Source organism: Littorina saxatilis, linkage group LG14 (genome assembly GCF_037325665.1).
Source record: "Littorina saxatilis isolate snail1 linkage group LG14, US_GU_Lsax_2.0, whole genome shotgun sequence".
In the NCBI taxonomy this organism is placed as follows: Eukaryota; Metazoa; Mollusca; class Gastropoda; order Littorinimorpha; family Littorinidae; genus Littorina; species Littorina saxatilis.
The window spans coordinates 10,642,473-10,668,707 of NC_090258.1; the positions used below are offsets into that span (position 1 = coordinate 10,642,473).

The 26,235-nt window shown below is 42.3% G+C and overlaps 2 protein-coding genes across 3 annotated transcripts in view; both read right to left on the reverse strand.

The window, feature by feature from the left end:
* Positions 1–7,651, reverse strand: part of LOC138947074 (upstream-binding protein 1-like) — a 50,330-nt gene extending 42,679 nt beyond the window's left edge. For both annotated transcript variants that reach the window (XM_070318509.1, XM_070318508.1), the window contains exons 1-2: positions 7,496–7,651; positions 4,904–5,437 (exon numbers count right to left, since the gene is read on the reverse strand). In XM_070318509.1, coding sequence (XP_070174610.1) covers positions 4,904–5,437; positions 7,496–7,554 — 593 coding nt within the window. In that variant the 5' untranslated portion in view covers positions 7,555–7,651. The remainder of the gene's footprint in view (positions 1–4,903; positions 5,438–7,495) is intronic.
* A 1,956-nt stretch (positions 7,652–9,607) lies between these two features.
* Positions 9,608–25,057, reverse strand: LOC138947075 (uncharacterized). The gene is made up of 9 exons (XM_070318512.1): positions 24,363–25,057; positions 23,885–24,050; positions 22,977–23,182; positions 20,543–20,685; positions 19,550–19,913; positions 17,348–17,575; positions 14,675–14,879; positions 14,006–14,381; positions 9,608–11,472 (listed from the first exon to the last, which is right to left on the reverse strand). The coding sequence occupies exons 1-9, from the start codon at positions 24,430–24,432 to the stop codon at positions 11,143–11,145; spliced, it is 2,088 nt and encodes a 695-aa protein (XP_070174613.1). The 5' UTR covers positions 24,433–25,057; the 3' UTR covers positions 9,608–11,142.
* Positions 25,058–26,235: the final 1,178 nt, after the last annotated feature.

Below are 26,235 nucleotides of genomic sequence, written 5' to 3' on the forward strand. Positions count from 1 at the left end.
TTTTCTCTCAACTTGAGCCTTTTGAAAATGTACGAAATGTTCCTTGGTTTGTCCAAGACATTGTTGATTTTCATGATTGACATTTAAAAAAAATCTGTTCTCAACTGTACAGAAAGTTGGTTACACTGTACTGTCAGCTTTTTACTTTTCCTGGACATGTTTATAACTCTATCAGTTTGTTTGTTTGCTTAACGCCCAGCCGACCACGAAGGGCCATATCAGGGCGGTGCTGCTTTGACATATAACGTGCGCCACACACAAGACAGAAGTCGCAGCACCGGCTTCATGTCTCACCCAGTCACATTATTCTGACACCGGACCAACCAGTCCTAGCACTAACCCCACAATGCCAGACGCCAGGCGGAGCAGCCACTAGATTGCCAATTTTAAAGTCTTAGGTAAAGTGACCCGGCCGGGGTTCGAACCCACGACCTCCCGATCACGGGGCGGACGCCTGGTAACTCCATCAGCATGCAACGAAAAACTGACAGATTGACAGTTAAAAACTTCTAAGACAAAAAGGTCACATCATCATTCATGCAGTGTCACCATGTGAAATTTTGTGACGCTCCGTTGTTTAGTTCCGACAAAGCAAAGTTTCGTGCGATGCTCCAAATAGTCACAATGCCAAATCACAATTGGAATATCAGTATCGATGTAAATTTAATTAAAATCTATATAATAATACTCTCACATTGGTGTTAATTTAATACTGCCAGATGTCGATGCCAATTAGTGTTTTGTGTCGTGGAGGGAGGTTAAGAAATACCACAGTGTTGTATTCTGCTCTGAAAGCTGGCTGTTTTCAGGACACTGACACACAGTGTTCGCCTTAGCTGGACATTAACAATATATCGTTTACTGGTCAATTAAATTTAAACTCAAAATACAGGCATTGAAATGAGCAATTGGTTATGCATACATATTTCGTAAGATTGTTTCTTTCTGCATCTGACAATCATAATATAATTACTGTGGTTTAGACTGGTTTAGACTGGTTGGCCTGACAGAATTACGTGTATTGATTTCTATGAGAACCAGGATTTTCAGGGAAATACCAGTTTCAAAACTGACAAGCACCACGATCTCCTGAAATAGACCTGAGCTGTTAGCATAATTTCTTTAGCCATCCACACTGACTTTTTCTGGAGGAGCCAATGAGTTGGCCATTTCAAAATTAACACTATACAGTATACACAATCATGATGAAATGTGCTTCTTGTACAGGGTTTGCGCTGACTTTAAGCGGGTTGATGCACAGTGATCATGATGTGATTAAAATACATGTACCCCCAAAATGTGCTATATATGCAATGAGCTTGAACTTTATAGCTTTGGATCCTGGAATCAAAAGCTTAAATCATTATGTTAATGTGAGGGACATAGAACACACACACACACACATGCAAATTGTTTGCACTAGAGGCTTGTTGTTAATGTTATGTAAACAGGTATAATTAGCAGCATAAAAAAGAGTATACATTCCACAAAACCTGGTTGTTTTGTCATGGTGACCAGTTAAAGGTGGTCGTCTACATTTTTGCTTTTTTTCAATAATTTTATGGTTAGATTTCGCTAAAAAGTTATGTCAGATGATGAATGAACCATGGGGAAAAAAGTTATAGAAAAAAAATATATGTAAAAAAAGATTTTATTTTTGGGTAGCGTGACTCACGCTTCCAATATTTTGTTTTCTGTTTGCTGAGAACATGTGCTTTGCCTAAAAATACTGACAAATCAAATTCATGTCACTATGCTTATAGCCACGCCCAAACAAGTGCAGCAACAGTTTGACACTGGAGCGCTGTCCACGCTTTTTTTTAAACGCACGAAATGCACGGGATTTGAGAGGAGTTTTGCGCTTGGCATTTTCCAAATAAGGATATATGTCCTACTATGAGTACTACGCTGGAATACTACAATGAATTTTTAAACGGCTACACTGGCTTCGTCTTTCCTGATCGAAAGGGGGTGTATTGTTGATAATTGTAGATAATAGACTCTGCATTTTAATGGTGAAATGGCGATTTCGGTATAAAAATGTAGACAAGGACCTTTAAACTATAATCTTGTTGCAGGTTTACCAAGCAACAGCGTTAATGTGCTATTAAAAACGGACAAATGCCATATAACAGGGCAAGACTTCAACCTGTCGGCATAAAATTAGAAGATATTCATGACAAAGTACACTATGCTGTGCTGGAGATTTTAATCGTGCTAGACAGTTTTTAAAGTGTGTATTAAGCTTGACTCTCATGAAGCTACTGTAGGTGTTTATTACCTGAATATCCAATCCATTACATGCATCATACCTATTTCTGTTTTACAATCTCCATTGATACTAACATGGTTACACAACAGATTACATTGCATTAACTACTGTGCTACCTGCATAACAATTATTATAATTATATTAACACGATTTAAAAAACAATTCACCCAGACAAGCGTATTAGTTTTTGTCTTAAAGTTATACTACATGTACGAGTATTACGTTTATAATCCTATTATACAGATTGCTAAATCGAGGGTTTTTTAAATTAAAATTTTTTTTTTTTAGAAGGATCTAAATAAGTTCTACAGTCGGGAGGAAAAAGGGTGGGTTGGGGAACCCAAAACATTTTTTTTTTTAGGGCTTAGGCCTAAAAAAAAAATAGGTGTGGTTACGGTAACCCGACCTACCCTATTTTTAGGGGCCGATCCTATAACTTTTTATTACATTTGTCAACAAAAAACAAAAACAAAAACAAAAACGAGTGCAAAAAACGCAATGAAAGCGAAAGCGCCCGTGTCGCACACTTATTTCCCTGTCGAGTAGGTTTAATTTGTACACATTATAAAAAAAAGTTTAAAAAAAAAAAAGTGATTGCCTACCTACCTACCCTATTTTTTTTGGCTATGTTACCGTAACCACACCTATTTTTTTTTTTTTGGCCTTAGCTCCGACACATGCGCCGAGAAAACGGCACTGATTTCACTTTCATTTCATGCATCATTTATAAACATTGTGTATTATAAATGAACTATGAAAGTTGATACAAATCTGTGCATAAAGTAGAACTGGGTTATTCTCTAGAGTCTAGAGCTGGGTACCATTTTGTGACATACATTTTCAGTCCAATAAGAGAACTAATAATATATATATATTAAATGGCAACCAGAGAGTATTCTCTTTACTTATCATTAATACTCCAGTTAGATAACGATACAGACAAAAAATATAATATACTTTCTTGTCTTGAAGGTTTTTTTTAAATTGTAAGTATTTAAATCCATGTCAGTTGTCATATCCTCTGGTTTCCATGTTACGCGAGTGATGTACTTGAAATGCTTGTAATATATACTGAACATAGACAAACCAAATTTGCAAGTCTTTTTAATTCATTCTTTGCACTTGGCCAAGGATATGGAACCAGTATTTATTAATGAAATCAATTTGTATGGTTAAAATGTCTGTGGTTTCCACTGGTACACAGCTCTGGAGAATAACCCAATTATGTTCTATCATGAAGAGAGAGAGAGAGAGAGAACTCGAACTCGAACTCGAAAACTTTATTACCGAGGGATGATAGCATTAGGTCCATATGGTCCTTTCTTACAGCTAGTCCCTACTATAATAAGAGAGAGAGAGAGAGAGAGAGAGAGAGAGAGAGAGAGAGAGAGAGAGAGAGAGAGAGAGAGAGAGAGAGAGAGAGAGAGAGAGAGAGAGAGAGAGAGAGAGAGAGAGAGAGAGAGAGAGAGAGACTGAACTTTATTTAACAAGGATAAAGATTTAAGGCTGGGCCTTTTCTTACAATCTGTCCTTGACACAGAGAGAGGGACACACACACACAGTATTTGTATGGCAAGGAAACAGCTGCTCTCCTCCAGTGATTTCAGAATCTGTGCCTGCTGCAAAGTTCACTGTTCTCTCAGTGCATGGAGGTTGTTCACCCTACAACTTGGTCTAACTATAAGTACTGTTTATTGTTGTTATCTTACTTCTCAGCTTAAACTTTCATGGTGTCAGTGCTGAGCAGCATGGCCTCTACTTAAACAGCTAGGCTGCAGGCTTACAGTGTGAGAGCAAAGCAGATTACAATTTACAGTATTATGAATGCGAGTTATAGTTATACTTATAATAAACTTGGACTTTTGGTGTAAGGTTTGCCCTTGGAGGTTTAGAATTTATACCAGGTTTGTGCTGCTATCTGTGACGACTTTTTTTCTCCAGGGCTACATGTCACGATGTTCATTGCTTTTTTAACAACCAGACTGTGGCTGAAGAGTGATCAGGATTTAACACTAAGACCCCCCCCCCCCCCCCCCCCATTTTATTTTTTATTTTAGGATTAGGTAACAGCATGATTATAAACAAAATGCAGGTTCGATGGGTCTTTTTTAATTTTTAAATTTAATAGTATGGATTTTCTGAGGATATGGTCTGTGCCAAATACATTCATGTCCATTGTCTGTGAACTTAACTCAGTCTTAATTTTGGAGTTGGCGGAAAAAGATAGGGTCAATCAGGTTACCCTAATCACATGTTTTTGTTGGGGGGGGGGGGGGGGGGGGGGGGAAATTACACATGTCCAAATGGCATAAGCTATCTGGACACTGAACACAGAGTCTAACACAAAGCTGATTCTGTCAAACAACAGACTGACCCATCACCTCACATGTTTCTGAGAATATGACATACAATTTGTTTGCATACATTATGTTTATGTTTGCATGGGTTTTGTGTGCGTGTGTGTGTGTGTGTGTGTGTGTGTGTGTGTGTGTGTGTGACAAAATTCATTGTGCTTTCACTGCACACTTTACACAAAATATGGGAGACTATTTTATAGTTAGCAAAATATTTCCATGAGGAGCTGAGGAAGTGACACATCACAAAAAACAAGCGCAGGTCAATAATACATACCCCATGCTGAGCAGTCGGTCAGGAGACAATTCCGCAAGCGTTTCCGCCCAGCTGGACGCGGACTGACCGAAACACGAAAGTCCATTCTCAATGTCAGCAAATGACAAGACCCGCAATTTGGGGTTGGTCACCTTACCCCTCTTTGCAGTCTTTCCGCCTTTCACACTGTGTTCGTTCGAAGACGAAGTACCGCTGCCTTTCGGATGAAAAGCTCTTCGATCACGCTCTGAGCTTGCACTTGATCGAGTTGAAGAAAAGCCGCCAGTTGAGCCAGAAGGTGCTGTGATGCTGAAGGGGTTGGAGCTGCCGTTGACGGAAGTGATGATCTGGATGAGGCTGGTGACAGAGCTTGTAGAGCTACTTGTGGGGGTACCTGTTGGGGAGGTAACTGTGTTTCCTGCGCTGAAGGCAGGGGCGGAGGTGGTGATGATGATGGGCATGGGGGTGGGGGTGGGAGCAGGGCTGCGGGTATCTTGGCTGGTTGAGCTCAGGTTGCTGATTTCATTCTCCCCGCCGACGCTTGGTGGCTGGTCACTGGTGAAGATATAGAGAAAGGAAACTGCGTCAAAAGAAAAGACTTTTTCATGCGCACAAAACTTCATTCCAGGTCCAGGGTGCACGAGAAAGTTACCAACCAGATGGGAGTCAGCCGCTGTGTTGGATTGGTTGAAATTAAGATTTGTTGTGATTTCAACCAATCAGACTCCCTGGTTTGTTCTTTGGGTGGCAACCACTTTTGCTTCATGCACCTCAGCCCTGCTTACCCTTCTCAACTAAAATATTGACATATAATCATATCATCTTCCTGATTTGTTTCTCATGGCACTCGCAACGTTTCTCTACTGTCCCACTGTGGAACGCCCCCCCCCCCCCCCTTTAAGACCACCCAATTAACCACCACCAGACCCCCTCCCCGGAAGCCACTGATATATGATGAGATTTGCTCGCCTAGTTGTTGCATCAAATCTTGTAACTTGGCGTTTCCCTCTGCTAAAACTAGAGAAGACATTGTCAAGAATGTGACATTTTGCAGACTTCACAAACTGAACCAAGATCAAACTGAACTAGAATGAAATAAAATATATGTTTCTGATGGCAAGGCAAATAATGTAGGGTTGGTAGGTCTGTACAATTTTTTTTCTTCTAGGTTAAAGTCCTCTTTTTGTTGGTATTCTGTACCCATGTGCATTTAGCTTTTATTGGCTGAAACTTGCTTCGCCCCTTAGATGTTAGAAAAGAGAAGCTTTCCCTGTTAACAGTTAAGCCTACAAGTTTTGTCATTTACAATTTTTTTGTGAAGGGTAAAAATAAGTTCGGTTGGGCACCCAGAAACACTGACTTTTCATTTTTTTTTTAATTGAACATCAATCAATCAATATGAGGCTTATATCGCGCGTATTCCGTGGGTACAGTTCTAAGCGCAGGGATTTATTTTTTAAAATTTTTAATTTTATTTTATGCAATTTATATCGCGCACATATTCAAGGCACAGGGATTTATTTATGCCGTGTGAGATGGAATTTTTTTACACAATACATCACGCATTCACATCGGCCAGCAGATCGCAGCCATTTTGGCGCATATCCTACTTTTCACGGCCTATTATTCCAAGTCACACGGGTATTTTGGTGGACATTTTTATCTATGCCTATACAATTTTGCCAGAAAAGACCCTTTTGTCAATCATGGGATCTTTAACGTGCACACCCCAATGTAGTGTACACTACAGTCCCCAGTTTCTTTAAGGCGAGAATTAGCAAGTGAAGTGAGTGGGATGAGGAAGTACTGTTTCTTGGGCAATTCTCACCGCAAGGAACGTTAGGATTTGGCTAGCGAAGGTGAGGATGCTTTGGGGTTACTTGCTATGCGAGAAAAAAAGCAGCCACACAGCTGCCAATCCGATTGGCTGTCTATGGCTATTTACCAACCAGTGCAGACGACCTTTTCGGTATCAACCAATGGTGTTTCATTCTTGCATAACTAGCTAGATCACACCGTTTCAAAAACACTCTCCCTTCCTAGCTCTGCGAGCGGCTAGCTGCAAGCAAGTCTCGCTTTAAAGAAACAGCCTTTAGCCGTGTCATCAGAAGCCTCGTCACCAGAAACAACTTTTTTTTCCCACCTGATAGTATAAGTAATACTGTGATAGAAGTTATTTGTCATAGAAGCCCATATAATTAAAACTGACGAAGAATACCAACTTGTTATGCTTGAAGTTCCTATTTAGTGACATGAGTGATGTGCCCTGTGACTGACCACCCCCCTCCCCCCCAACCCGAGTTACCTCCCTTGCATTGTCGAAACGCATGCACACTGTGCGTTTCCTTTTGCCAGCTAGCAGCTTTAGATTCCTGAACAGACGCAAGCAAAATCCCCGCATTTGATGAGATATATAAACAGAAGAAACAATGCGGTGCGAAAAATCCTTCTGCTCTGGCAGCAAGCTGCAGGGCATATTGTTGTAAACAAACTGACCATGGCCTTTTTAGCTTGACCAATTATAGATGGCGAACCAAGCGACTCGAGCAAATCCGCTGATCAACCTACCACACCCAAATACATGTCCCATCCGCGGCCTTAATCTGCGCTTACCTCGACTGCGGAGATCGCCAGCATGTCCCAAAATAATCACAATCCCCAGCTGCTGCCATTATTGGCAATGTTAGAAGATCGTAACCCTCATAAACTGCCTTGTTTGCGCGACTTCAGGAATGGTTCTTTTTGCAGCACTGGTCGACGATAGCACAGTTGGAGAGTTGTCTTTTCCTGCGCGAAGAGGACAAAAGTAAACTTCAGCAGAGAAGATCGTCGAGTCAGATAAACGGCCAAGACTGGACGAGTTTCTCAACAACAAAAAGTGTGGTTTTAGATTGTACAAGGAAACACACCACTTTAAAATAATTCTATTGCTTTATACCATTGAATGAGAGTTTTTTCAGGACGTCTGTTCCTGTGCCATTGAAAAATGTGCACCTTTCATCGTAGCACACACATTTCTGTGAGACCCTGAAAAACTGATACATTCTCTCCACTTATATTTGATAGCCTACTGTGTCAGAACTTGATCTGACTTTGAAAATGGTACACTTCAGAAAAAATAAAACTTAATTTATAAGCTTAGTTGTTGCAGTTCTGTATGTGTTTCAGATTTTAAAAACGAAAGATAACTAAAAGCAGCGTTATCATTTAGGAATGGACAAAAGAGAAACTGACTGATACTGAGAACGCGAACGCTTTGCATCCATTGAGAAAAGTGTGAACGTTACCGTTTTACAAAACAAATGTAGCCAACTTGCTTTGTCAAAGAAACAGGATTAAAACACGGATCAGTTTAAGCTTATACTTTGGTAAATAAAGTTCAAAGACTGACGGCAGTTACTAGGGGAAGGGCTCTTAATATCAGTGGACCACTTTTTCTTTCATGCCGGCGATAGTAACTAGCTTGTTTTCTTGAGAAGAAGTTTTATTTTGTGATTGGTAGTCCTTCTCCTAGGCCGCCTATTTAGAGTGAATAAGCTTTGATGGGCATTTAGCAAACATTAAATACAGAAAAAAATCACAAATGGTCCATATTGGGAGCCTCAGTGGCGCCCAATATGGACCAGTACACGAATCACTGTAAAAAGCCCCCTATACTTCAAAATGACATGATACAACTTTGTGTAAGTCAGACTAATTAAAATATGCTTTAGATTGATATGTTTCGGGTTGATTAGAGCATTATTTGAAGCACACCAGGAAACTAAAGAAGCTTATCAAAAACAGAGTGAAAATAAGTGAAATTATTAACAACCACGAAAAGAAGACTAAGCTTATTTGATATATTTTTTTGAAATCTCGAGGGCAAGTTATAGGTTATTTTCAGCAAAGCTTCTTAATGAGTTAATGAAAATAGCCTTTAGCTTTTATTTTCTTCGATTTGTTGAAGGTGGTCCATATTAGGGGACACAGACGTACTTTGATATTTTGCTATTATTTTTTGTTTGCAGTGGACACTCGGTGTCAACACTGCTAAAATGTAACAAATACTGTCTTAGCTGTCATATATAGCAAAGAACACGGCACACGAAATTGGGGGTTTGTTGATAAAAAAACCCACCCCAAACAACAACATGTTGTATCTAGAGGTTACAACACGAGTGTTTTTTGTATGTATGTCTGATTTCAGTCAAGACCCAGCGGATGAATATCAAGGGACTCACGAGCCTCTGGCTCAAGATCAAATAAAGGGGCATAACCGATCTAGACAAAGGCAATTTTGTCTTGTAGCGCTTACGCCCCTTCATTATAGATATTCGGGAACTTCCATTCACACGATAAACGACAAAAACGCGGAGAATCCCAAGGGAAAGAAATAACACGTAGACCCACACTGATCTTTGTATTCCTGCCAGTCTATTGTACTCCTAATATCGATATGTGCTTACAAATCGACACACATACGAGTAGGCCAACACGAGAATGTCCACACTCACTCTGACAGTGTATTTTTGCCTCTTGAACAGACAGATAGACAGACAGAGACTCCCCTGTCTCTGCAACACACACATACACACACACACACACATACACTGACACTCACACACACACACACACTGACACGCACTGACACGCACACACACACACACACACACACACACACACACACACTCACACACACACACTCACTCACTCACACACGCATTGCCAAGCAAAATCACGAAACACGTTCACAGATTTTTTATTATATTTAGATTTTGTCGCAGGAAACAAATAAAAGAAGAAAAATTAGTCCAACGCATATAATACGAAATGAGTACACCAGTAAGAAGACGAAGAATTATTCCAAAACAGAAGAAAGACCGAGTTAATTGACAAGAAAGGCACAAGAAGAAAAAAAAATGCACGTGCATGTATTATAATGATAGACCCTGCAAGCATTTTGTATGATTCGCTTTAGTGTTTAGGTAAAACAGAGTTTCAAATGTGTCTGTATTGTTCAGGTCTGTTATACACATAATAGACAACATCTCTCATTGGTATCAGGGTCACCCATCCATAATTGATACGCTTTTAAGGAAATGTCAATGAGACACATTTCTCCTTTAGACTGACTTGTAAGTGGCTAATGTGTTGCTGTAAGTTTACTGTTACGTTATTTTGTTAGAATGTATATATTTGATGTTTAAATAGTATGTTTTAATTCATAGTAAATTTGCAAAGCGCGGAGAGTATAGCTTACTGTTGTCCGCGCTATATAAGCTGTCATTATTATTATTAAATGTCATAAAATTATGAGCAGAACTTGATTTTTGCTGCCCATTAGAGTCTTCCGAAACCACAAAATCAAAACACAAGAAAGGTAGGTTGTTGGAACGTTTGTTATTGACAAAACAATACATTCACAGATATTTCGACCCAACGGTCTTTTCAAGTAAACAGACAAACAAATATTCACACGGTAAACTTATCTTGATAGTTCTATCAGTTTACGTCCACTCGTCAGGAAGCCGAGCCAAGCTGTTGGGTTGGGTGGAAATATATGTGAATGTATTGTTTTGTCAATAACAAACGTTCCAACAACCTACCTTTCTTGTTTATTTTTATTCCGAATTTTGGAACGTTGGCAGTCACTTTGTTTTTGGATTTGTTCTTCCGAAACCATGTTTAATGTGAAACTTTTGATAGGCACAATACCATGGAACGACGAGAAGCTACATTATACAAAATACTGTACACATGCTTTTTACGTTTGTTTGTTTGTTTGTTTGCTTAACGCCTAGCCGACCACGAAGGGCCATATCAGGGCGGTGCTGCTTTGACATATAACGTGCGCTACACACAAGACAGAAGTCGCAGCACAGCATTATTCTGACACCGGACCAACCAGTCCTAGCACTAACCCCATAATGCCAGACGCCAGGCGGAGCAGCCACTAGATTGCCAATTTTAAAGTCTTAGGTATGACCTGGCCGGGGTTCGAACCCACGACCTCCCGATCACGGGGCGGACGCCTTACCACTAGGCCAACCGTGCCGGTCTCTTTTTTACGTCATTACTTTGTAAGATTGTTTGTCCATATAACGTCTACAAAAAAATCGACCTCCATTTTAAACCTGATATCCCTAGATTTGATGCTGTTTGTTTTTTGGTGCGTATGCTTGTGTGTGGAGGGGGTGGAGGAGGAAGGAGGTTCTACTGTACAACATACGTCAGCAGAAACAAACCTATCAAAGCCAAGGCCGTAACCTTGCTGACCTCTAACCTCGCGGAGGCACAAGGTCATAGAACTGCACCATGGACCGGAGAGGTGCGCGCACCCAGGACACCCAGGTCACGGCCACGCCAGTAGGGGTCAAGGTCACACCGTAAGGACGAATGTCCTTTCCTCTGCTGGTCACCTTTCGCCACGACCCCTCCCGACTGATGACCACGACGCAGAAACCGTCAGTGTAGAGATGAGAGAGCTTGCTGCTACATAGTTCTCCACCAGTGGCGACGTACATGTTCTCTCCCATGTCGAAGGCGACGCCGCGAGGCTCCAAGAAAGTCAGGCCAGGGCTGCTTCGGGGGCCAGTGATGATGCTCAGCTGCAACAGAGTAGAGTAGAGTAGAGTAGAGTAGAGTAGAGTAGAGTAGAGTAGAGTAGAGTAGAGTGAGGTGGAGTGGAGTGGAGTGGAGCAGAGTAGAGTAGAGTAGAGTAGAGTACAATGGAGTAGAATGGAGTAGAGTAGAGTAGAATGGAGTAGAGTAGATTAGAGTAGAATGGAGTAAGAGTAGAATAGAGTAGAGTAGAATGGAGTAGAGTAGAATAGAGTAGAGTATAGTAGAATGGAGTAGAGTAGAGTAGAATGGAGTAGAGTAGAGTAGAGTAGAATAGAGTAGGATGGAGTAGAGTAGAGTAGAATGGAGTAGAGTAGTGACTCAGTGTTAGGTAGTGGTGGTGGTGGTGGTGGGGAGGGGGGGGGGTTGAGTGGGACTTTGATGTGTGATTCTTGATTTCCAAATGTTCAACATTTTCTTTAGCTGCATTATTTTAGTTATTCATGAGTGGGTGGGTGGAGGGGATGGGCTAGTTCTAACTATGCATTAGATTATAAAATTGTATTCTGTGTAGACCCTTCCACCAGCATCTTAGACCACTCTTTGTACATTTTCTTTTAATAGATGATTGTCATTTGTTTTACCTCATGTCTGCCCTGCGTGTGCTGGTGTGATCGTGACTGCTGTAGTGTGGGCGTGTGTGTGTTGGTGTGTATGTCAGTGTATGTGTGGGCGTGTGTGTGTGTGTGTCAGTGTGTGTGTGGGTGTGTGTGTGTGCGTGATTTTACCAACACTACGCGAAATTCCTTGTGCTTTAAATGTGTTTTAATGTCACTTGGCTCAATAAATACTGTATTCTGTATTCTGTAGATTAGAGTGGAGTGGAGTAGAGTGGAGTAGAGTAGAGGGAAGTAGGAGACGAGTGGACTAGAGCAGAGTAGAGTATAGTAGAGTAGAGCATAGTAGAGTAGAGTAGAGAAGAGTAGAGTGGAGTGAGGTGGAGTGGAGTCGAGTGGAGCAGGAAACAAGTCGCGTAAGGCGAAAATACAACATTTAGTCAAGCTCAGTCGAACTCACAGAATGAAACTGAACGCATTGCATTTTTTTCGCAAGACCGTACACTCGTAGCATCGTCTGTCCACCGCTCGTGGCAAAGGCAGTGAAATTAACAATCCAGAAAAGCGCGGTAGCGGTTGCGCTGAGGAGGATAGCACGCTTTTCTATATCTCTATTCTTTTTAACTCTCTGAACGTGTTTTTAATCCAAACATATCATATCTATATGTTTTTGGAATCAAGAATGGACAAGGAATCGATTTTGGAAATTTAATTTTAATCATAATTTTTATATTTTTAATTTTCAGAGCTTGTTTTTAATACGAATATAACATATTTATATGTTTTTGGAATGAGAAAATGATGAAGAATACGATAAACGTAAATTTGGATCGTTTTATAAAAAAAAATGTTAATTACAATTTTCAGATTTTTAATGACCAAAGTCATTAATTAATTTTTAAGCCTCCAAGCTGAAATGCAATACCAAAGTCCGGCCTTCGTCGAAGATTGCTTGGCCAAAATTTCAATCAATTTTATTGAAAAATGAGGGTCTGACAGTGCCGCCTCAACTTTTACAAAATGCCGGATATGACGTCATCAAAGACATTTATCGAAAAAATGAAAAATACGTCTGGGGATATCATACCCAGGAACTCTCATGAAAAATTTCATGAAGATCGGTCCAGTAGTTTACTCTGAATCGCTCTACACACACACACACACACACACACACACACACACACACACACACCACGACCCTCGTCTCGATTCCCCCCTCTATGTTAAAACATTTAGTCAAAACTTGACTCAAAAATTTAAAAAGAAGAATAGAGTAAACTAGAGTGGATCAGAGTATGAGTAGAGTAGAGCAGTAAGTTGTGATTTCCTTATCTGTTCATCTTTACAATCAGCAAATGTGTTTACAAACGATTTGGAAATAAGTCGCTCTTCTCATTTAGTTCAACTAAGCTAATAGAACCGGATAAAAAAGAATAGAATAGAATAGAATAGAATAGAATAGAGAAAAGAGAAGAGAACAGAACAATATACAGTAGAACAGAACAGAATAATAGAACAAGTCGCGTAAGGCGAAAATACATTTAGTCAAGCTGTCGAACTCACAGAATGAAACTGAACGCACTGCAATTTTTCAGCAAGACCGTATACTCGTAGCATCGTCAGTCCACCGCTCGTGGCAAAGGCAGTAAAATTGAAGAAGATTGCTTGGCCAAAATTTCAATCAATTTGATTGAAAAATGAGGGTGTGACAGTGCCGCCTCAACTTTTACAAAAAGCCGGATATGACGTCATCAAAGACATTTATCGAAAAAATGAAAAAAACATCCGGGGATATCATTCCCAGGAACTCTTATGTAAAATTTCATAAAGATCGGTCCAGTAGTTTACTCTGAATCGCTCTACACACACACGCGCACAGACACACATACACCACGACCCTCGTCTCGATTCCTCCTCTTTGTCAAAACTTGACTAAATGTAAAAACAGAACCGAAAAGAATACCTTGTGCGTGTCTAGGTCCAGACGCATGATGACATCAGTGTCAACCATGTAAAGGTGGTTATCATTGACAGTCAGTCGCTCAGGATTGTTCAGCTTCTTCGCCGTCGATCGGTTCAGCAGCGACGTCACTACTACGGCGCTGTAGCCATGGATGGATATGACGTCAATGCGAGCATTACCCTCTCCTGCGTCACGAGTAGTAACGCTGGCAAAGAGGGTTTGTTCAGATCTAGCTGCCAGTCCGTGGTACTTCTCTTTGGTTAGAATCCATCTGTCCCGCTGGGCCCAACTCTTGGTCGTCGTTGTGTTGAGGATGTAGATGTAGGTGTCGTCCACTGTGGCTGCTACCAAGCCGCCGTCCATGTTGGTGAGTTGTCTGCGTAAGAGAGAGAGAAAGAAAATGATAGGGTTGCAAAGGTCGGTTGTCCATCTCTAACTTCGCTGTAGGAATCAAAAGAAATGAAATTTGAGAAGAGTGGCTCAGCCGGACAGACAGACAGACAGACAGACAGACCGACAGACAGACCGACAGACACGCACGCTTGCACGCACGCACGCACGCACGCACGCACACACCGGCAAACACACACACACACACACACACACACACACACACACACACACACACATATACACACACACACAGATAGAATGACAGCCAGACCTTACCTGGCATGAGTCCCGTATTTCAAACGTCGCGTGGTGACGTCACTACCCGGCCTGTTTTCTGCGATGATGACGTGGCTGTGATAAAGATCAGTCATCACAACCGCTCCCTGAGGCGTGACGACGACATCGTTGACAAGAGACTTGCTGTGTTCGTCCGCTGGTGACACCAGAGAGAAGGTTTGCCGCAGTCTTGACACAAGAGGATCTGAAAAAAATTAGACCGGTAACACATGACTGAGATCATATTCTGCAGAGATGTCCCTTTCTACAGAAGGAGCGACAAGAAGTGTGGCCGACCCCACTCCACTGCAGACCAAGCTCCGTGGCAGTCGACTGGAGCTGGAGAAGACGACAACCTTCATCTCCCGAGCTGGACTGAATGTGTAGTACCAGCAAACGCCAAGAAGAAGAAGAAGAAGTAGAAGAAGATGACTGAGATTAAACTCCATACTTCCCGGGCTGGACCTTTTGTATGAGAGGGGGAGGGGGGGGGGGGCTTCCGAAATGAGACAGGGGCTGGCCACGTGGATGTCGGAGGGGTTTGCCAAGTAATTTAGCATTTGCAGGGGGGATTCTGTCCTTGAGAGAAAGAGCACCGGTAAGGTGGGAGCGGGGGTTGGGGTGGTGGTGGTGGGGGGGGGGGGGGGGGGGGAGAGAGCTTCCGAAACCCAGGACCCCACCCCCCACCCCCTCCACACAGGTCCAGTCCTGTTTTCTAATTGTTTCTAATTGGAACAGTTATTCTGTCGATCTCGACCTTAAAGGCACACTCCTTCTCGTGGTCAAGAAATCAGTTGGGCTCACTTTCTCAGATCAGGCCAGGCCGTCACATGGGAACAGACCATCCGGCATCCCTCCATTTTGTTACATACCAAAAGCAAACATCCTGGCCGTCACATGGGAACAGACCATCCGGCATCCCTCCATTTTGTTACATACCAAAAGCAAACATCCTGGCCGTCACATGGGAACAGACCATCCGGCATCCCTCCATTTTGTTACATACCAAAAGCAAACATCCTGGCCGTCACATGGGAACAGACCATCCGGCATCCCTCCATTTTGTTACATACCAAAAGCAAACATCCTGGCCGTCACATGGGAACAGACCATCCGGCATCCCTCCATTTTGTTACATACCAAAAGCAAACATCCTGGCCGTCACATGGGAACAGACCATCCGGCATCCCTCCATTTTGTTACATACCAAAAGCAAACATCCTGGCCGTCACATGGGAACAGACCATCCGGCATCCCTCCATTTCGTTACATACCAAAAGCAAACATCCTGGCCGTCCCATGTGAACCGGAATTGTTCGATAAATTAATTGTGTAAACGCAATCAGTTGCTTTTTAAGAAATAAATTCACCAAAAAAGTTCAGCTCATCACGGCCAGCAGTCAGGGTGTTGATTTTTGGAATGTGACCAAGTGGAGTGGTCTTATCCATAAAAGTAAAAGCCCCGCCAGCTCACTGAGATGTTAAAGCCATATGTACTCGATGACTATACACGCTAATTGCTTTACCAACAGCTGGAGACATGCTAAATTAAGTTCCCTGCAAAATATTGTGGTCTAGGACCCCTTCAATGTTGAGATATGTTAATTTTCATTTTGATCTGGATCGTCCTATTTATAGATTTGCCAACAGAGGTAGCGTTGACGCAAGGGAAATAACTCCGCGTCTTTGTTTACATCCAAAGTTTTTGAGACTCTAAAACAAGCTGTAATGCATGTATATGGTCCGCGCATGGCGACATATCGTCATTACATGGTCTTATGGTGCGTTTGACATCGATTATGGGCAAACTACTCTTTGTAAACACGGGAGCGCGTACATATGCCTTTAAGCCGAACAGTTTTCACGGGAAGGAGTGTTCCTTTAAGAAGTCCAAGGAGTATTCGTTGTGCTGTGATTGAGACTAATCCGCAATGATTTATTTGCATGTACAAGTCCTTTCCCCCAAAATATGATGTTAAATTTTTTCTCGGATAAGAGAAATGAATTGCCTTAATATTTCTTATAATTATTCGAGGTTTCCGGATAAGAAACACTTAGGATATAAGAAAGCAAAACAAAACAAAAAAGCAAACAAATCCCCTTTTCTTTTTTATAAGCGTGTTCCGCTGTAAATGGTGGATGGCTGACGGAGAGAGTTCACTTCTATACGACTAGTGTCTGTCTGTCTGTCTGTCTGTCTGTCTGTCTGTCTGTTCGCGATGCACGACCAAAGTTCTCGGTGGATCTTTTTCAAATTTGGACACCGTATTCAGCTACACCCCGGACACAACCTCATCGATGAGATATTTCAACACGTGCTCTCAGCGCGCAGCGCTGTGCGCGCTGAACCGATTTTGTTTTTTTGTGGTCGGGATCCACTACCAGTAACTCTTCCTTATCTTCTCCAGTGTTTTCAGCCGCGATTATCTCCCTTCCTCCGTGTGGCGTCAATCCATATTCCCGTTACTACGTTACTATTTTTAGAAGGTCACTGCACGTTACTATTTTTAGAAGGTCTCCAGTGTTTTGCGCGTTTATCTCCTTTCCTTCGTGCGCCGGCGAAGCCGGCGTACACAGGCGCAGCCTGGTATTCGGCTTTACTTCTTCCCGGCGAAGCCGGTAATCATCTAAATTCCAATCATTTCCAGAAACAAAACTTGAAAAGTTACTAACCCGTCTCAAGCTCTTCTTCGGCCTGATCGTCCTGAGCGCGCAGTGCCAGTGAGTTCTCCAGGGTGTCGAACCTCTTCACAAAGGGTGATAAATCCACCGATGTGGCGTTGCATTGAGTTGTCTTGGTCAGCTCAGCGAATTTGTGATCCATGGCGTCAAGCTTGCTGGAGACGTTTTGCACGACTCCCAGCAGATTGTTGTAGTTCTCATGACTTCTGCTCTGTGCTTCTGAAAGAATCGAGGTCAAATGAATGAGGTGAAATCAGTTTCGATATATGTGTTTCAAAACTAATCAGATAAGGTCTACAACATCTGAACCAGTTTTACTTCCCCTACCCCCCCCCCCACCCCCCCCCCAACCCCCCCCCCCCCCCCCCCCCCCGCGCTCATTAAGGATCTGGCCTGACACTGTAGAAAGTGTGAACGCAGGGGACCTCATAGAACTTCCCGGAAAATAAGCATTTGTGCACACAACGAGATTCTCGTCCAAAAATAATATTACACATTCAAAACTGAGGCAATGCGAAAAACTGATTAAGTGAAATGTAGAAGTTGACACCATGTTAAGCAATTATATTGGACAGGGGTACTGTTGGCATTGTATAAAAACATCGTTTTAGTACAGTGGAACTACACTTTTTAAGACCTCCCAAAGTCTGAGAAAATCAAGTCTTTTAGAAGGAGGGAGTCTTTAAATGAGGATTAATTTACAGTGGTTATGAACACACAAAATCTGGCAAAAAAGCTTAAAAATATGGTTTTTGGGAAAAAAAATAAAAATAAAAATAAAAATCCCGACCTACCGACCCTATTTTTTTGCCTATGTTGCCGTAAACAGAAATTTTTTGTTGGCCTTATGAACACACAAAATCCGAGAAAGCAAGGTCTTAGAAAGGGGAGTCTTTAATGAGGGTTAAATTACAGTGGTTATGAACACACAAAATCTGAGAAAATCAAGTCTTTTAGAAGGAGGGAGTCTTTGAGGGTTAATTTACAGTGGTTATGAACACACAAAATCTGAGAAAATCAAGTCTTTTAGAAGGAGGGAGTCTTTGAGGGTTAATTTACAGTGGTTATGAACACACAAAATCTGAGAAAATCAAGTCTTTTAGAAGGAGGGAGTCTTTGAGGGTTAATTTACAGTGGTTATGAACACACAAAATCTGAGAAAATCAAGTCTTTTAGAAGGAGGGAGTCTTTGAGGGTTAATTTACAGTGGTTATGAACACACAAAATCTGAGAAAATCAAGTCTTTTAGAAGGAGGGAGTCTTTGAGGGTTAATTTACAGTGGTTATGAACACACAAAATCTGAGAAAATCAAGTCTTTTAGAAGGAGGGAGTCTTTGAGGGTTAATTTACAGTGGTTATGAACACACAAAATCTGAGAAAATCAAGTCTTTTAGAAGGAGGGAGTCTTTGAGGGTTAATTTACAGTGGTTATGAACACACAAAATCTGAGAAAATCAAGTCTTTTAGAAGGAGGGAGTCTTTGAGGGTTAATTTACAGTGGTTATGAACACACAAAATCTGAGAAAATCAAGTCTTTTAGAAGGAGGGAGTCTTTGAGGGTTAATTTACAGTGGTTATGAACACACAAAATCTGAGAAAATCAAGTCTTTTAGAAGGAGGGAGTCTTTGAGGGTTAATTTACAGTGGTTATGAACACACAAAATCTGAGAAAATCAAGTCTTTTAGAAGGAGGGAGTCCTTGACAGTGGTTATGAACACACAAAATCTGAGAAAGCAAGGTCTTAGAAAGGAGAGTCTTTAAATGAGGATTAATTTACAGTTGTTATGAACACACAAAATCTGAGAAAATCAAGTCTTTTAGAAGGAGGGAGTCTTTGAGGGTTAATTTACAGTGGTTATGAACACACAAAATCTGAGAAAATCAAGTCTTTTAGAAGGAGGGAGTCTTTGAGGGTTAATTTACAGTGGTTATGAACACACAAAATCTGAGAAAATCAAGTCTTTTAGAAGGAGGGAGTCTTTGAGGGTTAATTTACAGTGGTTATGAACACACAAAATCTGAGAAAGCAAGGTCTTAGAAAGGAGAGTCTTTAAGTGAGGATTAATTTACAGTGGTTATGAACACACAAAATACGAGAAAGCAAGGTCTTAGAAAGGGGAGTCTCATATTGGGGGGGGGGGGGGTGTCTTAAAAGGGGTTCCTCTGTATCCCAACAATTTCCCTATCGCACCGTTTTTCAAGCCATCGTTCTCATCCTGAAGACGTTTAACCGACTCTTGCAGCTTCGTGAAGTTTTGCAGTAGATCCTCGAATTCCTGCTTCCTTTTCACACCACTTTCAACGTCGTCCGTGACCTCTCCTTGACCTTCAGAAGGATCGGGTGTAGTAGCTTCACTACACCCTTCGCTACTGGGCTTGGTCACGTGCACAAATTGTTTGCCTAGCAACGGCGAAGATGGCGACAAGCACTGAAGCGAGGGAGACTGACACGAAAGGTGGCACCTGTAGCTGCCTGGCAACGGGCGACGAGGAAGGTCAAGGTCGAAGTAACCGTCGGCAAAGCGGGTGCTAGGGAACACCTGTCCCGCGGGGTCCTGTACAGAGAGAGAGGGAGAGAGAGGGTTGGGTGGGGTTGGGGGTGGGGGAGGGGGTGGGTGGAGATTATTCACTGGCACGTCCACGCTTCTCATCTTTAACAATATATATCACATATAATTATATTTATTCATAAGACCTTTAAGCCAGTTGTTAATTCTCCTACTAAGGGGTCCCGGCTCTCCCCTCTCCAAAGCGACAAACAAACAAACAAACAAGCAAACACACAAACATGCAAAGGACAGGCTCTCACTCCAATCTTTGGAGGAAGCAAACGACATCCAAGCTTAGCTTTCACCTGTCATCTCGTTGTTTAAAATTCCAAAATTCAGAAAATCAAAAAACAAGAAAGGTAAGTTGTTGGAACGTTTGTAATTGACAAAACAATACGTTACACTTACAGTCACAGATATTTCGACCCAGAGATCTTTTAAGTGCGCAGACAAACAAATATTAATTAAACAAAAAAAAGTCTTAGCTCGCAAAAAGTGCAGACGGTTACGGAGAAGACACAAGCGAAGGAATGTGTTTTCTCCCCGTCTTTTTTTGTTTAATTAATATTTGTTTGTCTGAGCCGATCTGCTTTCAAAAGAAGGATTGTACCTTTAAAAACAATTACAAGACTTACCGTCCATACAACATCTACAGGCGGAAATCCGCGACTTGTGAAATTCCCACAGCTCAGAGTTATCTGCCGCTCTAGTGCGCATGTCTGGACACCCGACGTCACTTCATGCACCGTCAGTTTATCCCCAGAGAGTGTAGGGGCATCTGGTATAGAGAAAACAAGAAATAGAAGTTAATGAGTTTCACGTTGTAGTCGTGACGTTTGCTGCTGGTGCTGTTGTTTTTGTGGTGGTAATTTTTACTTTGAACTTTAGCGTTGTAAATTCGTATCTCACAATTCAGTGGCTTTATTGACTTATTTTTGATACAAGTCCCTTTATTTAATCAAATCAACGAATATTTCTCGTGAAATTGATTGCGCTCCAAAATCAAGCTAAATTAATTAATTTGGTCATTGATCGAATAAAAAGTAGAGAAAATGCATGCGCAATATCAGCAGAGTTGTCTCCCATCCTTCGAAAAAAGGCTGTGCCGATGTTTTCCTTCCAAAAGCCATGTAATTGAAAGTCTGTACAGTTCATTCCCTAACTTCAAAGGTATTTACTATGACATGTTATGCACTAAAGAGCAGATTGATGAGTGTGGTAGTTGAAACAAATATGAGGTGCAGCTGTCTGCCTGACAACCTGTTGAATAAGGAATTCTATTGAAAGATATCTGTGATAGTGTGAGACCACAGCCGATCAAAAGTCCGTCTGCTACACACAGCTTTGATTCGAAAGTTTTCGGGGTCGATTATTCTTTTTTAAGATACCCAAAACAACGTTTAGGAAACCGCTATTGCAGAAAACTGTGCCATGCATCTTCATGCCAGTCGGATAACTTGCTCGATAAGGCCTTCTATTAAAAGATTTTCAGAAATAGTGTGAGGGTGATGTTTGCCGGAGGTTGTAGCCTCTCAGTGCGGACTCTAAGAGTCCGACTACTGTGACTGAAAACGAGGCCAAAATGAAAAGACTGTTAATTACTAATTTTCACGTGAAAATGGTAACCCTAGGTTTTGGCACTGACAAGCCGTCATAACCTTACGCCAACGACAACCACAGGGGCTTGTACTCTGCTTTAACTTCCTCCCCCCCCCCCCCCCCCACTTCTCCTACGGGATCGAGAAATACATCCAGATCTAAGCACCACACGCCCCCCCCCCCCCCCCCACCCAATCCGCTTCCAACCGGCCCGCCCCGGCCGAATCGCATAAGACAGCTTGACTCAAGAACTCCCCCCCCACACACACACACGCACACACCCCACCCCCCACCCCCACACACACACACAGCCCCGGTGTGACGCCGTCATCTTGGCCCCGCCTTCATATTACGATTCTCGGCCTCGTTGATCTTGTAACTCCACACTGAACAAAAAACAACACCCTTCGCCAGTACTGATGAGCGACCTTGGGTACCTTACATTCATGGGGCCAAATTTGTCCAACCAATTTTCTCTATTTAACTTAGAAATTTGATTCATCCTAAAATGTTTTCCTTCTCATTCAAGGGACGTAACCACTCGGTACACGTTTTCGAAGAAATCGATTTTGTGGGTGAAATCTATTACATTTCACCACCAATTTTCTTCACATGCAAGAAACTGACATGCTTTTCGTCCTTAAATAATGTCACTTCATTTTTTTTTACCAGGAAACAACAGTTAAGTCTCGAGTATAAATCGAGGGGGTAATATGACGGCAGGGCCCATCCTGAACTCAGGTCAAAAATGAGTTACTTCCCTTCGGGTCTCATTCTATCCCTGACAGGATGCTTTGGTTTTCCTTCTCTGGAGAGGAAATCGATTTTTTACTTATTTAGATCTTTTCGTAATGTGTTATGGATATAAGCAGATTCGTGATCGTCGACAATGATTTTTCATGGTGTTGTGTAATTTTTAAATTACAAAAGAATTGATATCTAAGACAGTTTCAAGCGAGCTTTCTTTCGCGGATATACTGTGCAAACAACTCTAAAGTGTCACGTGATAATCAAAGTTGGCTTCGGAGCGCGCCGGTGCAGACGATTTTTTTTCTGTAACCAGTTGAGAGTGATGCAACCATACACAGTATCAGGGTCTCCTTCCGACAGCAGTCTCAAAATTTCGACTTGTTTTGACCTTAGAACGATGTCTTTATCATAACTGAGAAGAACAGAACGGAGATCACTGTCGAAGTCGGCCAATCTGCAATCATTTTCGTCTCGCGAACGCTGATCTCAAATTTAGATCAGTGCTCGCGAAAAACATAAATATGGGAGATAACTCTGTATTCTTGTTTTGATAGATTCGCGCTATAATTCAGCATGCTGTCAGAGAGAAACTGGCGATAGCCGTGGAGCGATGATTATCAGAATGGGCAGGGCCAAGATGACGGCGTCACTACGGCCCCCTCCCCCCCCCCCCTCCCCCCCTCCCCCCCCCCCCCCTTAGGAGACTGCACGGTAACCTACCGCCAATGACAGTGAGGAGGGCAGAAGCCCTGTGCTCGGTCTTCATATCGTTCAAGTTCTCATCCTTGGTCTGCACGGTCACCGTGACGACATAGTAGCCGGTGTGGTCAAGCTGGGTGTTGTTCAGCACGAGTGCGGCGTTCATGTCCGGGTCCCGCGGCAGTACCTTGTAATCGCTGTTGCCTGGCTTGATCGAGAAGCGATCTCTGAAACGGTTACGGTTTAGAATTATTAAAAGTTTGACGTTAAAAAGTTAGTATTTGTTTCGTTTTCGTCATTCCAACGTGAGAACAGAGCTTTTTGGTCTTTTTATTAAAAGTTATAAGATGTAAGGAGACATTTAAAACTACAGTGGTTAACATAAACACGCCGCACAAGTACAGCGTGAGACACGCGCACGCACACAGCGAACAACACACAAACACACACGTATACTTGTACACATACACACTGAAATCACTCTCACACACACACACACACTATACACACCGTGCAGACACGTACACAGACGCACGCACGGACCCTGAATAGGTTTGTCTCATCACTAAAAATAGCGAAGAAGATTTTTTTTCATTAGATGACGGAAGTAACATCTACTGCAGTTTCACAACCAAAAATTGCTACGAAAAGAAATCAGTTGTGCTTCAACACCCCGATAGGTTACAGTGAATAGGGGATGTATCCTTAACGGATTATGACACTATTCAGTTATTCTGGAGAAAAACAGAAATGCTGTGGTTGTGTGTGTGTGTGTGTGTGTGTGTGTGTGTGTGTGTGTGTGTTTTAACTTGATGGGTTTGTCACTGGGTGTGACATTGTGTAAGTGTGTGTATGCGTACATTTGTCCAGCATTTCTGTTCTTCTCCAGAATAACTGAATAATGTCATAATCCGCTAAGGATGGCTTACCGGTAAATGGAGGCAAGCATGGTCTGGTCTTCATGCCCTTTGTACCAGTAGACTGTTTCGATTGTCTCCCTTCCCTCAGTGGTGACGAACTGCCAGGGCAGGGTGACCTTGGACCCGACACAGCCGGTCACGCGAACAAAGGTCTCCGACTTCCACTCAAAACTCTCTGCGTGTTGGTTGGAAGAGTAAAAATACAATAATGAAATAAATGGATGAAGGAGTAAACAAATGAGTTAACAACAACAACAACAACAACAACAGTAACAACATTAACAACAACAACAACCTCAACCGCAACAACAACTACCACAACAACAACAACCGCTGCAACAACAACTATACAACAACAATCGCTGCAACAACAACAACCGCAACAACAACTACAAGACCACCACCACCAACAACAACATCCGCAACAACAACAACAACAATACCACCACAACAACAATAACAACGACTGAAAAGATTGGGATTTTACCAGCCACATTAACGAAGACTACGAGGAACAGAACCAGGAAGCAGCCACCACTGAAACGCGACCTCGCCATTTTCACTGGCTGCGACAAACACTTCACTTTTCACGCCGAGAATCTCCACTGGTGTCTCGGATTAAAACAGCAAAATAATGTAATTCATTACCAACCCTATTGGCCTAAAATTGTCTGCAACTTTCAAACTAACATCAACAGGCAATTGTTTTCCAGTTTTTTAAAGTTTTTTTCTTTAAAAAAGACTGCGACTCTCTCTGGCTCTCTCCTTCAGAGTTTTAAGCTCTAAGAACAATCGCTGATGCAAGCGGTTAGAAATTGTGCTCGTTAACAGTAAAAAACCCAGCAAGTTTTCCAAAACCAAAACTTCTCACAATGTCTGTACATCGGCACAGAAACCTGAATGAAAAGTCTACATATCTCTTCAGTGGAGTTAAAAGCTCGAACACACACTTGTTAATGCTGTCAGAAAGTATGCACTCGAGTTGTCAGTTTTGTTAACCGAAATGCCAGCTCGCAAGCTCTGCAACCAACATTATTATGCACGCCACTAGGAACGGACACGGATGCAGAATGTGATTACATGGATTCCTGTGACACTCGAATCTCAAGTGATCTTGGAAAATGTACAATTTGCACATCAGCTCGTTTCTGTGATAGGCACAGGAAAGTAAGAACCTTAGAGGGTCTTTGACAACATCCCTCCCCTCTCCCCTCTCGCCCCCCCTCACTTAAAAAAATGAAGAGCTTTGAAAACTCGTATCTTACGTGAATGGGGTGGAAGGAGGAGGAAGTAGTTAATTTGAAGGTAGTATGTAGGTGAATGTAGTCACTTAGTAGAAGTAAACCACGAAGGTAAAGAGAACACCATGTGGGTGCCTCTTTAGTAGCTGGTCTTGCACTGAATGAACAACTCTTGCTCTTGTCTTGGACTTTACACACTTTTACAGAATGATAGACAGGAGTTCACTGGCACAGACCGACGAATCACTTGATGCAACAATGAACATGTAACTCTGGAAAACCATGACTGTTGGTTCACATTTCTAATTCCTTTTCCTTTCGGCCTCTCCTCGCCAACCCAGCCATGCGTTGCTCAGAATTACACTAGCCCGCTCAGAGAAAAGTCGCTCTGGATTGGTCTATGTAACGGGCTCACAACGAGGCAAATCGCTTCACGAAGGCGACGAAGAAAGCACGATTGCTGCGAGATATGAAAAAAGTTGTACTTCTGAAACTAGTAGACGATTCGGTCAGTGACTCGTCAGAGAGAACGTGGTTGTGATGGGAAATTTAGCTGGGGTAGTCCCTGAACCTTGAAAAGACAGACAGACCAAAATACAGCCAGACAGACCGTGCGGGCATACACAAACACTTACTCGAACACAAACACAGTCGGGGTTAGGTGGGGGGGGGGGGGGGGGGGGGGGGTTGGAGCTTCCACATGGACTCATACGGAAAGTCAATAACCTGGCTGCTATATGTGCAAAACAGGAATGAAAAGCGGTGGATCCCTCGGGTTACGTCGAAAACCACGCCGAGAAGATCGCAACACGCTACACGGCATCGCAGTGTAAACACCACCGCCATCTTGGATTACGCAGCGCGCGGTGGGCGAGCATATTAGTCTGGGGACTCGTGGCAGGATACTGCATATCATTGAACAAAGCACCAAAATTGGCATACATATACCTTTTTACATTCTCTATCGAATAAGAGGATGACACAACTGATCGGAAAAGGTCATGACCTTCAAACCTATACTCTTCATAAAAAGAAACGCATCATTTCTAAAAGTCTCTATACTGCCAGTTTCTGTCAGAATCAGGTTTGCAAAATGAGAAAAAGAAAGCCCTTTAGTAT

What these genes read in the sequence shown, in the direction of transcription:
- LOC138947075 (XM_070318512.1), bottom strand. Translation starts at nt 24,432, where the DNA reads ATGGCGAGGTCGCGTTTCAGTGGTGGCTGCTTCCTGGTTCTGTTCCTC. An exon ending in AGTCTTCGTTAATGTGGCTG is followed by an intron (nt 24,051 to 24,362) that starts GTAAAATCCCAA and finishes ACCAACACGCAG; the next exon opens with AGAGTTTTGAGTGGAAGTCG. An exon ending in CGAAGAAGAGCTTGAGACGG is followed by an intron (nt 14,880 to 17,347) that starts GTTAGTAACTTT and finishes AATTTTTTTCAG; the next exon opens with ATCCTCTTGTGTCAAGACTG.